Source organism: Loxodonta africana, chromosome 24, assembly GCF_030014295.1.
Source record: "Loxodonta africana isolate mLoxAfr1 chromosome 24, mLoxAfr1.hap2, whole genome shotgun sequence".
NCBI lineage: Eukaryota > Metazoa > Chordata > Mammalia > Proboscidea > Elephantidae > Loxodonta > Loxodonta africana.
The window spans coordinates 10,596,238-10,612,963 of record NC_087365.1 but is presented as its reverse complement, the minus strand read 5'-3'; the positions used below and the strand labels follow the sequence as shown (position 1 = coordinate 10,612,963).

The following is a 16,726-nucleotide window of genomic DNA, read 5'->3' as shown; positions in this document are numbered from 1 at the left end:
AACTGGAGAAAAAGAATGGCTGACCCAGGTACACTGCAAAGCCCAGAGCAGGGTGGCAGAGCTCCACCCTGTAGGAGGCCCCCGAAGGTTCCGGCTACAGGTGTTTCTGAATAACCTGTCTCGCGAAGGCTGACGCTGCTGCCAGCCCTGGCCAAGACCCGGCCATGCCTGTCAGCTGGGACTAGGAACCCTAACCGGGTAGAGCTGCCGGAGGTGACAGGGCATTCTGGACTGTGTGCTATGGAGAACAGCTATGAACACTCAGCATGGCCACTGCACACACATCCTGCACTCCTCTCTGCAAAGTGCTGAAACATGACTGGTTATTCAGATAGTGCCCGGGGTCCCCCGGAGCCAGAAGACCCTGAGGCCAGCTCCTGTCTGTATGGCTGTGTGACTGTGAGCAAGGCAGGTGACCTCTCCAGTCACAGCTTCTGTGTGTGCCACACAGAGGCCAGAACGTCCCTGAAGTCACTCCTAGGGCTCAAAGCCCAAGGTTCTAGCAGCTCTGACTGGAGGCCAGCCCTCCACCCCTGCCCTGTCTTGGGGTCCTTGTCTGATGAAGCTTTCCTGCTTCCTGGGATGGTTGATGAAGGTCACTGCAAGACTCATGACTTGAGACAGACAGACATGTAAGAATGAGGCTGGCTGCCCAGAGGCACTCCTCAAGGGATAGACACATGTGGCCAAAGGACCAGTGGGTGAGGATCCCAGGGCCAGGAGCCCCAGCACGGCTGGGCTGGCCAACTGCTCGTGTCTTAAAGCCGCTGTTGACCATCTTGGGAGGCCGGAGTAGCGCCTTCCAGAGGACTCTGCAGGTCATGTCTCTGCCCAAGTCTCAGCACTGGCCCCTATCGAGGCTCCAGGGCAATGTGAGGACCCTCAGGAACGGTGACATCCCCACACCTCAGGCCAATGTGGAAATGATTCCTGAGGGCTCGCTACAAAAAATGTCTTCTTCTGTGACTTAAAGATTAATCACAGAATGCACCGGGCCAAGCCTGCATGACCCCAGAGAGCCTAAGAAGCAGGACTAGTCAGACAAGATACCATGGAAGCAAAATGATGAAAACAAGTGTCTTCAACTGGTCCCTCTGCCCAGAGGCTGCATGCAACTCTGCCCCCTGGTGGCAGAGGCCAGGAGAGCACGAGCAATCCAGTGTGCACCCTTCTGACTCATCTCAACAAAGTGGAGAAAAGAAAGGAGAGAGGGAAGAAGAAAGGAAGGAAGGAAAGAGAGGCAACGCAGAAGCTCAGGGGTTGCCCTGTGTGCCAGCCCCCCACCGCCCACCGAGGACTGCTCTGAGGTGTCTGGGCAGGTGCATCTGAGGATCGACCAGGAGGCTGACCTTGGCCTGGGTCAGGGAGCGCAGTTTCTCCTCGCAGGCCCTCTCAGCTGTGGACAGTGCCTCCATGGCCTTCCAGTTCTTCTCCCGGAGGTCCTGGGGGCGGGGGGTGGTGGGCAGGGAGGGCACGTGGGGAACATCAGCGGCCGCACGGACCACACGGCCCCACAAGCTGCCCCCGCATTGGGCATCTGCCCAACCCATTCCAAACCCCAAAGCAGACCTGCTAAGGCACACAATGCCCTCTTCTTTGGCCCACCCCATCAGCTTGTGACCTCTCTTGAGCAGCACTTCAGGCCATGGCGGCCCCGCCCGACATGGGGTGGGCAGGCCACAAGGTGTAAAGAGGCAAGCCCCTCAGACAGGCTGCAGACGGAGGCGCGGAAGGTCAGCCTGTCCCTTGGATCTCAGCCCTGCTCAGGCCACCAGAGCCAGGCTGACCTGCTTGGCCAGCAAAGCCCCTTTCTGACTCTCTCAGGCCAATTTCAGAGAAAAGGTTCCTCAGGCTGTTTCTGAAGAAGCAACCCCTCCCAGGCCCGGCCTCTGCCCAGGCCTTCCCCCAATACGCCCTCTGCAGCAGCGCCTGCCCCGGACACTCACGTTGTTCTTCACCTTCTGCTGTTCCACAGCTTCTCTGAGCTCAGTGGCCTCCTTCTCCAGAGATGACACTTGGGACTCCAGCTCCTGGAGGCTGACGGGAGACAGTGGGTTCACTGCCCTGGTCCTGAGGCCCCACAGCCCCACTGCCCGGGTTCTACCTCAGGTGTTCCCCTTCCTCTGTCCATGGTTCCTCCCTGGCCCAAGGCCCCAGTCCAGCAAGGGTCACCTGCGCAGACCACCTCCACCAGGGCCTGCCCAGGTCCACCTGGAGTGCACAAGCTAAGCAAGAGCCAGCTCGCTTCAGCCCCCATCAGTCCAGGGTGCTGGGGGCCGGGGCGCAGAACCCAGAGGCTGTCCCAGATTCTCACTGGCTGCTGGGGCTGGGAGGGGCTGAAGGGGCCACAGTGGCCTGGGCGGCTATGCGTTCCACACTCTGCTTCCCGTGCGGTGAGTCTGTTACTTTGTGAGCTGCACCCACTAGACCTGGTCCTACCCCACCACCACAGACGTGGCAGCCGGCTTCTCTCTGCGGCTCTGCTGACCTGCGGAGACCCCCCACCCCCTGCAAGCTAAGACTCATGACAGCTGCCATCCACACACCAATGGAGACTCGGAGCAGCCGCCCGGGTCACTGACTTCCCACCCCTGGGAAGTGAGGCCATCTGCCCAAAACCAACCTCTTCCAGGACCCCCAGCCTTCTCCTCTGTTCTGTGCCCTGGGGTGTGAGTGTGAAGGATCACCACAGGTGAACCCAGAGCCGTGGGACCGGTGAGATAATGGCCCTAGCCTTCTTGCTTCCTTCTAGGTCCGAGCCCTGTGGCTGAGCCCACCCTCACCCAGAAAGGGAAGGGGCGACGTGAGAACTGCACTAGCTCTTCTGAGGAACAAGCTTCCAGTGAGCACATGAGCATGTTACACTCTCTGTGTGAGAAAGATGGGAAAGGCCCCAAAGACACACGAAACCCAACGTCCAGAGCTGACGTGAATCGAAGCAATGCGGGCCATTCTGAGGCGCAGGGAAGAAATCCTCATCCCCAGAGGTGGGTGCTCTGTGGGGGCGGGGGTGCCATCAGCGCAGGGAGGCGCGGGGCTTTGGCCAGCAGCCGGCCCGCACGGGCCCATGCATATGCCCCCACCCACCTGCCTGCCAACATGACTTTTAAACTTCAGGTGGTGTCACATCAGTGGGTCAGGAAAGCAATTTAGTGGGGTACCAACACTTAACAAAAAACAAGACAAAAGGCAACAGCACAACCACATGTAGGAAAGGTAAGTTGGGTTTGTCAAACTCTTCAGTTCAGTTACATGTGAGTGAATCTACTGTATTTGCCACCATGAGCCGCGGTCAAAGCTTCACAGAAAGCCTCACTCTGGCTCCCTGACACTGCCGCGGCACTGCTGGCCATCACACAGCCTCACAGTTTTACCCTAAACGCAACTTGCATTTGGCCTGCAAGACAGGGTTGGTTTCGGACCCACAGACCCTGCCCCTGCCAAAGCCTGGCTGGGAGCCCTCAGGAGCCCCACACCTCACAACTTGCTCCCGACACCCCCCCATTACACAACAACCTGCTTCCAGCCAGCAACCCCGAGAGTGGCCCCCAGGAGAACAAAACCCCGAAGAAGAAGAGAGCCAAGCCAGCAGGGGCAGGGACCTGGTTCCAGAATTTCTGGGGCCAGTTTACGAGTCTACACAACAGAGGAGTTGACCCAGACTGGATTCAACTTTCAGAAACTTGTTTGGGAAGGAAATAAAAATCAGATTTCACCAGACACATCTGCATGAGGCAAAAAAGTAAAATTGTGCCTTTTAGTACAAGGCTGAGTCACCCCAGTAACTCACTGTATGGGCCAAGATCTCACCTTAAAGCACAAGGGCAGAAACCCCAACACGCACAAGCTCCCTGCCCCCCAGTCATCGCCCCTGAGAACCAAGTCGGCCCAAGGTCTCTGGAGCCAAGTGCGCCAGCGGGGAGTCAGGCCGAGGGGCTGGGCTGGGTCTCCCGTGACTTGTACTGGGCCTGTGGGAGGCTGGCTTCCTTCCCAGCCCCCAACCCCAGGGCCAGATGTGGACCACACTGGGTGAGAAGCGTACAGTCGTTGACTCACCGCAGTGACAGCCAAGGAGAGGGGGCCGTGTTGGCTGGACGACTGGGGAGTGGACACCCCCCATGCTCACCTCCTTCCCTGGGGCTGGCTCTGTGGACTCTCGGCCTCATGAGCACCTGCTCCAGGTAACAATCCCAAGGACTCTAGCCAGACTTGTGATCCCCACCCAGGTGTTGGCCCCAGCCCTCCAACAGTCCCTGACCATGCCCAGCTGGGGCCTGCTGACCCCAAGAAGGGCAAGGTCTGGCTACGGGAGAGTTACCTTGTGGATAAAGAACACAACCCTGCCATGGCTGGCTCTAAATTGCATCAATATCCCCTATCTGTGGTCCAGCAAAAGACCTAGGCTATGTCCCAGATCCTTGATTCTGGGTTTTGTGACAACCTTGCCTATTTTTGATTTCCTGACCTCAGTCCCTAAAATCCCTTGCTTCAGTCCTACCTGGTAAACACACAGAAACCTTCCCCACTGCCAGCACACAGAGGCACCTCCCACCACCCCCACAGGTAAGTCCTGGCTGCCCTCCCTCCCGCCAGGCCACCCTGCCCTCCTGTCACTGGAAGGAGATGGAAGGGACCTCTGACACAGGCCTTCCCCAGGGGAACTGGCACCCACTGACGGCCCAGCACGAAGTGACCTCGCCTCACCAGCTTACCGGGCGTGCTGCTGGTCGGCCTCCGCTTGGCTGGCCTGGAACAGAGACAGAGAGCTCACTCACTCTTCATCACCCTGCCTTATACAGTGGGTGGGGGACGTGGATGGGCCCACCCTCCCCTCCTGTCAATCCCGGAGAAGGCCCAGCTGACCTGGGCATCCCGGGCCTGGCCGGCCTCCAGCAGGGCCTCAATGGACTGGATCCTCTCCGTGAGCTGTGTGTTCTCAGTCCTGGCCTCCCTGAGCTGCCCCTGGAGGCTGCCCAGCTCCTCACATTTGCTTTTCACCTCTGCTTCCGAGGACTGCAGCTTGCTGTACAGCTCTGTCGTAGAACGAGGGAGACAAGAGAGAGGGAGATGAGAGAGAGGCCAGGACCACACCCCCTTCACCGTGTCTGCTCTTGTGCTGAGGATGATGGACGTGCCCCTGGCTGGGCTTATCAGCCCCTGGCTCCAGGACCCCCTAGAATAGGATGAAATGCCCTCTACCCTCCATGGAAAACCACAGAACAAATCTGAGTTGAAGTTTCTACAAATTCCTTCTCCAGTAGACTTACTCACAGCAGAGACCAGGGCAGGGGTGACTGGACCAGAAATTTTCCAGAGTGGCTGATAATCCTGCTGACCCTGCTTTCCTTGGCTGCCTCCTGCTCCCCCTCCCCAACCCTGCAGTGTCCAGGGCCCCCTCCCTATCTCCTCTCTGGGCGTCCTCCTCCCAGGTGACCTCAGAAGGTCCCATGGCTCTAAATGTAACCCTGTGTTTATGGCTCCCCGGCTGGTCTGCCCTCCCAGTGACACTAACTAGGCAGCTCGGTCTGACATCACCAGAGGGCCCAGGCCCCTCGCCCTGCGTGCCCTTGCCACCCCAGCTGCTGGCAAGGCCCTGTTGGCTCCATATTCCACCTCCTCCCCACCTACACTTCATGGTCACCTGGGCCAAGCCCCATCATCCCCTCTGGCCTGGACAAGGGGCTCCTCCCTGGTCTCCCGGGTGATACCTGCCCCTACAGTCCACTCTCCACCCAGTGCCAGTATCCAAAGTGCCAATCAGATGGCCTCGTCCACTGCCCCAAGCCCTCCGGTCACTTCCTGGCACACTCTCATCACTCCCAAGCCATACCATCTCACGGCCCTGCACTGGCTGCCCCTCCTCCCCGGTCCCTGGTGACTGCAGCGCCCACTCTTCCTGTCCCCCAGAGCTCAGCTTAGACACCCTCTAGCCCCAGTGAGGCCTCTTTGACTACCAATCTAAACCCACACCTGGCCCTCTGGATCAGCGGTCAGCCAGCTACGCCCTGTAGGCCAAGCCGGCCCCCGGCGAGAACCCAGCCAGGCCCCTATGCTTCCAGACTGTCTGTGGCTGCTTTTGCACTGCAGCGACAGAGGGGGGCACTTGTGAAGACACCATGTGGCCCAGGAAGCCGGTTCTGCACAGAAACAAGTCGCCACCCCAGCTCTAGGTCATGTAGGCTCTTGTGCCTGGGTGGGGTACAGTGCTGTGTGACGCTATTGTTGCAGGTTTATCTGACGATGCCAATATCCCTCCTAGAGGGTAGTTCTGTGCACCGCTTCGTCCTGCGAGTCCCTGGTGCCCGTGACCTGCCCACGACACTCAGGTGCACACTAGGCAGGGAGCTATCACTGGCCCATCCTGAAGCAGGCCTATGCGCATGGAGGACCACAGCCTTCCAAACCCCAGCCTGGCCTCTGGGTAGATCTAGATGGGAGAACCAGGGAGGCCCAACGCAAGCACGTGGCACCAAGTGGGCCAGTGATGGCCGCAGAATGACCTTGGCTCAACCAGTAGCCATGAGGGCTTGGAGGGTGGGAGGGAGCCCCGAGGAGGCTGGGGCGGGGCGGGGGGGGGTGGCGCTTTCTGCTCCCCCACATCCGGTCCCCAGCTGCAGGGTTCAGTTCCCTCCTCACCGACTCCCTCACTTGGCCAGGGTCAGCCCACTTCTCAGGTTCTGGGGACCCAGCACCAACCTGCCCGTGGGGCCCAGAGCGAGGCACCCGAGAAGCATGCCCTCACCCGCCATCTGCTGCTGCTGCTCCTGGGCCTTCTCCATGTCCGCCTGGAGGCTGGCATGGCTGGTCTGGGAGCGGCAGAGCTCCCGGCTGACCTCGTCCAGGCGTTTCTGCAGGGCTTCCTCATTTTCCTTGTGCGATGCCTGGAGGGCGGGAGGAGCCGTAAGGACACGGAAGGCTGCCTCATCAGCTCTGCCTCTGAGCAGGGCAGAGGCTCCACGCGGCCATCCTATGCCTGGGAGAGCCACGAGCTCTTGGTTTGCCTATTCTAGAAAGAACGTCTTTCTTTAACACTCTCGAGTCTGCAGCAAACTCCGTCCCAGCCAACACCCTTTTAGTGAGCGGAGGTGGTGGCAAGGGACCCACACTCACCTTTTTTCTGTTTCCCCAGCACAGTCCCTTGGTTCCTTTCCCAGCTGCTTCTGCTCTACCACTTATACACACACGGGCATCGCTCATAATTAAGATCATTTCATGTGGACAGCTCTGACTTGGTTCTTAATATCAAGTGAACCACATGAAATTGCCGACTGTCAGCCATCTTTGAACTACAAAAGTGGCCACTTGGTATGGTTCAGCCTACTCTTTTGCAGATGTTTTCACACGAGTATGAATAGGTTGTCTCGTTCTCTTGTCGGCCACATGGCTGTGTGGAGGTGGTACAACTGGCGGGTGGTTGTCTGGGTCTCTGATGGTCTCAACCCTGGCTCCAGCGAGCATCCTGGTATACCTAACACTGGACTCTGGGGCAGCAGTGCCGAGTCGGGCCTCAGACTGTGGCCAGCCCCCTGAAGAATTCAGTTCTCACTGTTTTCAGAGGAAGCTTGTCTGGGGCAGGGCCGACAAACAGGGGACAGACACCCACAGAGGCCATCTCTCAGCCCCTTTAACGTGCTGTTACCCACACCCTGACTTTTAGTTCCTTTTAGGGTAACAGCTTCTGAAGGAAAACGACAGAGACAGAGGCCCCTGACGGCGGGCGCCACTCTCCACTGGGAGAGCCTGGTGGATCACGTCCATTGAGAAGTAAGTGTGCCGCACAGTGGAAAACTCTGGGCGGCCTGAGGGTGAGCAACACTTTCTGCATTGGAACATGGCAGAGCATCAGTTCAAACTCCGGGGGGTGGGGGGGTGGGGAAGAAAGGATGGTGGTGACAGCCGCTCCACAGCCCTGCATCCCCCTCCAGCTCCAGTGCTCCCCAGAGGGAGGGATGTCAACGGGGCGGAGACATTTGCAGCTGGAAGCACTACCACCAGCTCTTCCTCGCTCTCCCACTCAGACTGCAGGGAGCCGCCCACCGCATGCATCTCTCCATCCGTCACTGACATCAATGAGAACACTGTTCCATCAGTCAAGCAACAAAAAATCAAAGGCCCACCTGGACTCAGAACCAGAAACTTATAAAAAGAAACCTTTACTGGAAGGCACACGCACACCTCTTGGGACGAGATGACCGTTCCAACTGGGAGGAGAGTGTGACGCACATGAGCCAGCCACACTAGACAACCCCAGAGCCAGGCTTGTGGTACGCAGGCCAGCGGACTTCATAAAGACACACTAGACAACCCCAGAGCCAGGCTCGTGCTATGTAAGCCAGCAGATTTCATGAAGCCACACTGGACAACCCCAGAGCCAGGCTCGTGCTGGGTAAGCCAGCAGATTTCATGAAGCCACACTGGACAACCCCAGAGCCAGGCTCCTGTTACGCGGGCCAGTGAACTTTATAAAAACCCCTGGGTTTCTAAGGTTCAGTTCATCTACTGGAAAAACAAGAACCAGGACAGATGTCTTCATGCTCTCAGCATACCACTTTCTTCCGAGCAGGCCTGGCCAACCCCAGGGGACCCTGGGCTAGGGACAGTCTCCACCTCCCAATGCTAGCCTCTAGGACCCCAAGGCCAGTATGGGAGGTGCCCTCACACACACTGGCCCCCAAGAACCAGCTCACAGCAAAGGAGCCTCAGATTAAGGCAGGACAGCCACACACAAAGCCCCACTCCTCATGTCAGCGTGACAGAGGCGCTTCCTGTCATGGATTGAATTGTGTCCCCCAGAAGAGTGTATCAAATCAAGCCACGATTCCCAGTATCGTGTGACTGTCTACCGTTCCATCATCCGATGTGATTTTCCCGTGTGTTGTGGATCCTGCCTCTGTGGCTTAGCGGCAGTTACGTTAATGAGGCAGGTACTCAATCTACAGAATTAGGTTGTGTCTTGAGGTAATCTCTTTTGAAATATAAAAGCGAAACGCAAGCAGAGAGACAGGGGGACCTCATACCAGCAAAAAAGCAGCACTGGGAGCAGGGTGCATCCTTGGGAGCCAGGGTTCCTGTGTGAGGAAGCTCCCAGTCCAGGGGAAGACTGATGATAAGGCCAACAGAGACAGAAAGCCTTCCCCTGGAGCTGATGCTCTGAAATGAACTTGTAGCCTTCTAGACTGTGAGAGAATAAATTTCTCTTTGTTAAAGTCATCCACTTGTGGTATTTCTGTTATAACAGCACTAGATGACTAAGACACTTCTTAAAATCTATATTTCCAAGTCTGACCAGAACATTTCTGGAACGAGACTTCAGAACCCACATTTACTGAGATTTTGTTATAGGCAAGGCCCTGTCCTTAACATTCTGTGCGTGCCAGCATGGTTAATCCCCATAGCCACCCTGCGAGGCAGGGGCTGCTGCCGCCCCAGCGTGACAGCTGGGGAAACTGAGGCTTTCGAGTATCATGCTAAGAAGTGGCAGAGTGGGGCCTAAACTGTGCAGCCTGATGCCAGAGGTCCCACTGCCAATGACTCATCTTCTTTCAGTCCCAGGCTCTGGAACCCTGAGGGCCCTGAGGCCTAGAGAGGCAGGAGCAGCTGACTGGTGACAAGGCCAGGCCAGGGCTCTGTCTTAGCAGCCCCTTCTCAGACGACAAAGCATGAGGATAGCAGCCTGGGGCCCACACCATCGGCTTCAGCCCTGCGTATGTCAGAGCCACCTGGGGTCTTTAAACGCAGCCAGCCAGGCTGCCCCACGGCTCTGACTGGCCTGGGTAGTCCTGTTTCACCATCACAATCCCACCTCATGAATTCCAACTGTGTTTATCTGTCCACATTTCCTTTCAGTCCTCTTTACATACCTGAACACCAACCTTACCGTTACATGTTTGTCTCTTGTCCCTTCCAGGAGGGAGTCCCTAATGCCCTTGCAAACTTACAGCCTGGCCTTGATAATCGAGCAGAAAAAGGGTCAGAAGCCCCCCAAGTAGCCAGCTCTTTCTTGTGACCAAGAAGTTAAGCCCTGAGCTGGCACAGCTCTGAAGCTAGTCTTGAGGGGTGCTAATCCTGCCTCTCACTCCCCCTCGCTGTGTACACTGGGGTAGTGGCTTAACCTTTCTGTGCCTCTAAACTGCCTTAGGGGTAAAATGCAGGTAGTTGTACTAGCTACTTCACAGGGTCACACGGAGAATTAACTGAATTAAAGCTCAAAGGTGCACAGATATCTTAGGACAATGCTTAACCAAAAAAACCCCATTGCCATTGAGTTGATTCCAACTCATCGCGACCGTATAGGATAGGGTAGAACTGCCACATAGAATTTCCAAGGAGGGCCTTGTGGATTCGAACTGCCCACCTTTTGGTTAGCAGCCATGCCTCTTAACCACTGTGCCACCAGGGTTTCAGAAAAATGCTTAGCACAGAGAAAACCCCATCAGACTCTAGTGGCCACAGACATCAACGGGGCTAAGGCTAGAGGCTCGAGCCCAGCCCTACCTGCACCTCAAGGCTCCAGAGTCATGGCTGAGAAGGGATGGCCCAGTGGCCAGGCAAGCCCTGGCTTGTTCCCTGCAGACACATGGCCACCGAGCAGCCACCTCGACCCACCTTCAGCTGCAGAACATGACCCTCGAAAACAAGTGCCTTGGCTTCCAGAGCCTTCCGCTGTTGCTCCTCCTGCTTCACGGCTTCCGACTTTTCCACCAGCTCCTTGCTGACCTTGCTGAGCTCCTGCCGGAGTTTGGCCAGCTCCGCGTTCTGCCTGCAAGACAGTCACCAGGCCCGATGACAGATGGAAAATGACTCGTGTCAGCGCCTGCCAGCCCAGAACGCCACCTCAGGGCCAGGCTGGTGCTCTGAGCCTTTCCTTCAGGGGACCTCTTCTTTCATAAACAGCTGCCCGAGTTGTGGAGCCACTCCCCAAACCACCGCTGCAGTGCCTGGCGTGTGGGGCCTGAGTGAGCTTTGCTGGAGCCATCACCTCTCCAGCCCAGCACACGCAACAGACAGAGCAGAGCGAACATGCCCTAGAGCAGCCCGTGCCTCCCAGGAGCTCCTAGGCGTTACAGAGAAAAGGCCAGGCGTGCTTCTCCTCAGTGCTGATCCAGGCACTGTCAACGGGCCCACGACACAGCCAACTCGGCAAGACCGCACTCCACAGACAGGCAGCCTGGGGGTCCCGTGCCCTCCTCTCTGGCCAACTCAGCTGCAGCAGAACCCTGAGTACTGTGTTCTCACAAGACAGACCATTCAACCCTGTGCTTCAAAAGTTGGATCTCAGTACCCAACAGCAAAGTCCAGGAGCTAGAGAGACTGAAGAAGAGGGGCCACTCAGTGCCTGCCTCCTCAGCAGTGAGGCGTGGCAAGGACAATGGCTTCCCGTAGCAGCAGAGAAGACAACTCTCTAAGGCAGTGGACCGCTATCCAGAGAGGGCACCAGGCAAGGCAGGGGAGGCAAGAGGACCGCCCACCACACCGGGGTGGCCATGCAGGCCCAGCTGGCGAGCCTGGGCCCTGGCTGCTCTGCACGGCCAGCTGCGGGCTGTGGAGCCCACCACCTCCCTGGACTCCGTATCCTTGTCTGTGCCACAGGGAAGCTGAGCAAAGCCCTCAGCGGGGCCGCAAGCATGCACGTCTCATACTCCTGAGATTCAAGACTGGGGCACTCACACCAGTGGCCAGACTCTTGGCACTTAGGGTAATGATGGGGGGCTGGGGCAGCTCCTGGACCCACAGAGCTCTGGAACCCTGGGAGGGCCTGGGAAAAAATCCATCCCACTGCTGAATACCCGCAGACTGAATGGAGGTCAGCGGCTGCTTCCTCGGAGGACACAGCTCCAGGCTTTGGAGCTGTCCCTACTTAGGGGCGATACCCACCTCCTGAAACGGAACCAGAGCGATGGCACTCAGCCCCACGTGCTCCTCCTGCCTGTGGTGGCTGAGGAAATAGCAGCCCCAAATCTGTGGCAGGATGGCGGGTCAGGAGGAGGTGAGATGTGTGCACGCACACACCCCAAGAGCACAGAGTAGGGGAGTCCCCAGACAGGAGGGGCACTATCTGGAGATGGCCTTTAGATTTACTCCACGGTGGGGTCGACACCGGCAAAACCAGGCCTAGGGCACAGACGTCCCTGCCAAGGCTCTCCTCCGCAGCGGTCCACCCAGTGCCCACTGAAGGACTGGGCTCTCTGCTCTCCTCACCCAGGAGATGCTCTGGGGACAATGCAGAGCCCTGGACATGGTCAGCACAGGCACGTCAGGCCAAAGGAAGTCACAGCTCCATCAGGTGGGAGAAACGCAGCTGGCTTCTACAGGGCCAGTGGATGGTCACTGTGACCTCAGACAGGGAACAGGAAGAAAGGAGAGCTGCCTTTCACTGCGGGGGCTGAATGCTAGTCTCAGGTCCACCAGTGCTTCCGCTTAGGGGTGATCCTTACTGCGAGGACAGTGCTGAGCAGCGGCCTCTGTGCCGTGATACAATGCTATCACCTGGGCACACGGACATCACCATCCCTCCCAGACAGGAGGCCTTGCCAACGCAGGGCAGTGGGGGGCCAAGGCCCCAGGCCCACGGTCATCTTAGACAATTGCCTGGTCTTAGTACTCGGGCTTCACGTGGGGGACGTGGTGAAGACAGGCATGGGGGGAGCACGCGCTCTGGCAGGAAAGCAAGATGTCAGCACCAACAGTGTTGAGGGCACCAACCACATCCACATCCTGGCCCGACGGGGGAATGCTGCAGTGAAGTTCGCCTCTCCCTGCAGCTGTCACCACCAAGAGGACACTAGGCCCCGAGTTAGCACTCGCACCAGAGAGGGAGGGTTCAGAACAGAGCCCAAGGCTGCCCACTGGCCTGCAGTCCATAACAAAGCCAGGACGTGCCTGGCCAGCCTGGCAAGAGGCCTTGGTGAGAGTCCTCCCCAAGTTCTAGAACCCTCCAGGATACAGCCATTCCTGCAGACCAGAATCTCTGGACTTACTTGCTCTCCACCTGGCTGGTGGCCTGGTTCAAGGCATCCCTCAGGATGGAATTCTCCTGCTGCAGACGAGCCAGCTGAGTGTTGGGGCCGTTTTCCAGCTGCTCCTGAAGAGTCCGAACCTGAAAAGTCGACAACAATGGTATCACTGGGGCAGGCAAAGCACCTGCTTTACAACGAGAGTCAGCTTCTGGGCTGAGGTCAGCCAGGACACAGCCCACAAACAGAAAGCCCCAGGAAGGTTTTGCCTGCTCTACCTGGAGGCTGGGAGGGTTGTTTAAAGCAAGAGGCCTAAGGACCACAAAGCTCTAGCGCCAGTGTGGCCCCTACACCAGGCCTCCCAGCCCAGCCCGCCCAGGCAGCGAGCACTCACCCAGGCCCTCAAATACCCCCCGTCCGCCTCTGCCTCCGAGGTGGCCGAGTCAAGTACACAGCTGCAATCCACAGCTTACAATGACCTCAAGGAAGACTCATCCCAGCCCAGTGACCTCCTGCGGCTGCTCCTGTACCATGCAGGTGGAGGTCACAGCCCAGGAGAAGCAGAGTGCAGGCTGCAGAGATGAGTACCAGGGTCCTGGCTAGAGGGCCATGCTGGAGGACCACTGCCTGGTGCCGGCCTCCAGCCCCTGATACTAGAGCTCTGCAGCCACCAGGCCTCCCTATCTGGACAGTCCTGTTCCAGGGTCCCAGGATGGTTGAGATCCTGCCCCACGGGTGGCCCCCAGGAGACGGGGACACAGGCCAGCTGCGACCAGGTGCTTTGCTCCCTGTGATGTATTCTCCACCTTCCTGGTTACTAACATCACACATACACATGCATGGAATGGGACGCCTGGCACTGCCCTGCCACATGGAGCAGCTCCTGGCCCCCCAAAAGCCTGCCCCGGCTCACAGCACCCCCGCAGCCCACCTTGCCCTGCAGCTGCTGCATCTCCTTCATGTGCTCGCGGTAGCTGGCCTGCATGCGTGCCTGTACCGCCGCCATCTCCTGGTCCCGGGCCACCAGCTGCTTCTTCACGTTGGCCTCCCCAGCTGCTGCCTTGGCCTTTTCCGCAGCCAGCTCCTGGGACAAGTAGTGAGAAGGACAGGTGAGGAGAAGGGCACAGTCACTTGGGCCAGGAGCCTATCAGACAGGACCAAGACCATCTCGAGTGGTATCTGTTACACTCAGAGTACCGTGGGGCTGGAAGGACCCTGAGAACAGACGCTGCTTAGCTCCCGCTGTGTACTGAGTTCTCAGACAGACCAGATTCAGCATAGCAGAAAGTAAGCACGAGGCCACAAGGAATCCCTGGGAAACCCTGCTGGCCCTGTGCCATTATGGGCTAGGTGTCGACGTGGCCACAGGGAGGTGGCAGAGCCAGCATTGCCAGGGTTCAGGGGCACTGGCTCAGCCTGTGATGAGTGTACTCCAGGCAACCACAGGTCACTTTCAGGACATGAAGGTGGAGAGCCCTGATGGTAGGGGTCAGGACATGGGGGGATGCCATCCCACTGTAGCCGGGGCGTCAGCCCACCTCTGGAGAACCCCAGGGACAGATGCCATGATGCACACCAGATGCAAGCCTAGGGAGGGCTGGCCTGTGTCACTGTGGCAGTGGTGGAAGCCATGGGGCACAGGGTAACAAAACAAGCAAGGGTCCCTGATGCCATCACTCCTGGGGTAAGGGAGCTCCCTGTCTGCCCCTCCAGCCAGACCGGCAAAAGCTTGGCGGGAATACTGTGAGCCCAGCTGGCTGGGTGATGGGGTACAACTGTCCCTTGAGATTCAAGACCCTGCCCCAGCCTGGGCGGTGGACCAGAGAAGTGGGGGACCTCTCCCTCCCCAGGCAGAGCTCCAGGCCTAGGGCCAGAGTGTCCTCCTGCCAGAGGCTGGAGGGGGCCATGAGCTAGGGGAGGTGAGGCTGTGCCGGTCAGGGGGGTCATCACTTGGTGCCACTGTGGCGCTGAGTGTCTGACAGGCCCTGGGACCCCCAGGAACCACTGGCCCCACTTTTCAAAGACAATCATCCCCCGGGCCCCACCCAGGGGGAGAGACCAGCAACAGCATGCAACTCTAAGTTAAGGAGCTTCTCCTTAACTGTCTAAAGGAGCGGGGGACAGCTACACTGTGCCACTCTGGACAAGCACCTGTCTCATTTCATCCTTGGTGAGGTGAAAATCATCGCCTCCACTTTAGAGCCAACACCGAGCCTTGGAGATAACGAACCTGTCCAGGCCTGTGGGCAGCTGCAAGTGGCAGGACTGAGACCTGAACCTGGGACTGTGTGAGCCCAGAGGGCTCCCAGGAAGGGGTAGGTAACAAGACCCCATGCTTCCGGCCTGCCCCAGAAGCTCCCAGGACACAGGACAGCACTTCAGCGGGCTAGGACTTCATCGCACTGTCTCCTCGAAAAGCACGCCCCACCGGCCCTTGGTGGGCAAAGCAGGGCGCAGTAGGATAGCCTCACATGTGAGCAAAGCAGGAGTCCCTTTCCAGGCTGGCGCTTGTGTGCTGGGTTTCCCAGACAACAGCCTAGAGAAGTAGATGGTGGCATCAGAGCTCAGAGGCCCTGGGGAATCCATGGCCACAAAAAGGGCAGGTGGCGAAGCCTCACAGGCTGTCCCCCACCGTCCTCTGCTTGCTACTTGGGCCCCCAGAGGCCAGTGCTGAGGTGTCCAGGGACGCCCTTCCCCAGCCCTAGGTGGTCCCTGTGCAGGTGCAGGGCACCAAACCCCAGTCTCCCGGGTCAGAGTAGGTACCAGAATTCAATGGGACTCTCTCTTCCTTTGCCCTGGGCTTTGTGAAAGGACAGAGAAGGGCCCATTCCTCCCAGCCCTCCATGGCTCCTTTTTCTTCCTCCTGCATGTCCAATTCTTAATTCAGATGCACGGGTTAGACTTATTTTTTTATAGTGTCCTGAGAGGTGGGGGACACTGACCCAGTTTCCGCTGACTAAGCTGGGAGACAATGATACTCCAGTGCACTTTCACGCACTGTCCCCAGCCCGAGTATGGGCCCCGCATGGTGTGAGCTCCCATGGCTGGAGTGCCCTACTTATCTGGCTCAGCTCCCAATCCCAAAGTGGGGCCGGCTATGGGAAGGCAGGCCTTGGAGCACGAACACCTCCCGCTCCCCCTAGGGCACTCCATCCGTCGGGGGCCTCCATTACTGCACCGGGGCTCAGAGCCCGATCCCCTCCAGGGCCCTGAGGCCCAGGAACCCAAGTGGGCACAGGATGAGATCTGTCTGAGTCACTCAGGACAGGGGCCCCAAAGAAAGGACCCCTGGACAGAGTACGGAGTACGGCAGGCCACATGTCACCGGAGCTCTGCCGGAAGCCTGGGAGATTCCCAGACGCCCAGGATGGTGCTCTGGGGTGTGGAAGCCCGCTGGTCCCTGCAAAGCTTTGACCCTCTCTGCAGAGATGCAACATGTGTGTAGGGGCCACCATCTGGCAGGTGACGCCAAAAGTTCTCTGTGCCTGGATCATGCCTGCAATCGCGGACCCCAAGAAAACAAATTAAGGAAAACCCTCTTGGTCAACTACAGAAACCTCTTTACAGGGACGAAGAAAACATGAAGGGAACCAGGAAACACAGATCCTCCCAATCTCACCAGTTTGTGGAGGGTTAAAAAGAACTTACACATCTTCAGTCACTTAACTTTCTTACATAATTTTGCTCAACAGTACTGGGCTAGGAGACACAACCCAAGAATCAAACAAGCACATCAGCTCTGCGGCAAACTCTCCACAGGGCCGCTGGGATCC

General features: G+C 58.1%; 1 protein-coding gene across 4 annotated transcripts in view; it reads right to left on the bottom strand.

Annotated features, from left to right (window-relative positions):
• RRBP1 (ribosome binding protein 1) overlaps positions 1-16,726 on the bottom strand; it is a 76,021-nt gene that overhangs the window by 15,852 nt on the left and 43,443 nt on the right. For all 4 annotated transcript variants that reach the window (XM_064275757.1, XM_064275756.1, XM_010591520.2 and 1 more), the window contains 8 exons: positions 13,885-14,037; positions 12,978-13,096; positions 10,606-10,759; positions 6,743-6,881; positions 4,864-5,033; positions 4,713-4,747; positions 1,947-2,037; positions 1,350-1,442 (listed from right to left, as the gene is read on the bottom strand). In XM_064275757.1, coding sequence (XP_064131827.1) covers positions 1,350-1,442; positions 1,947-2,037; positions 4,713-4,747; positions 4,864-5,033; positions 6,743-6,881; positions 10,606-10,759; positions 12,978-13,096; positions 13,885-14,037 — 954 coding nt within the window. The remainder of the gene's footprint in view (positions 1-1,349; positions 1,443-1,946; positions 2,038-4,712; positions 4,748-4,863; positions 5,034-6,742; positions 6,882-10,605; positions 10,760-12,977; positions 13,097-13,884; positions 14,038-16,726) is intronic.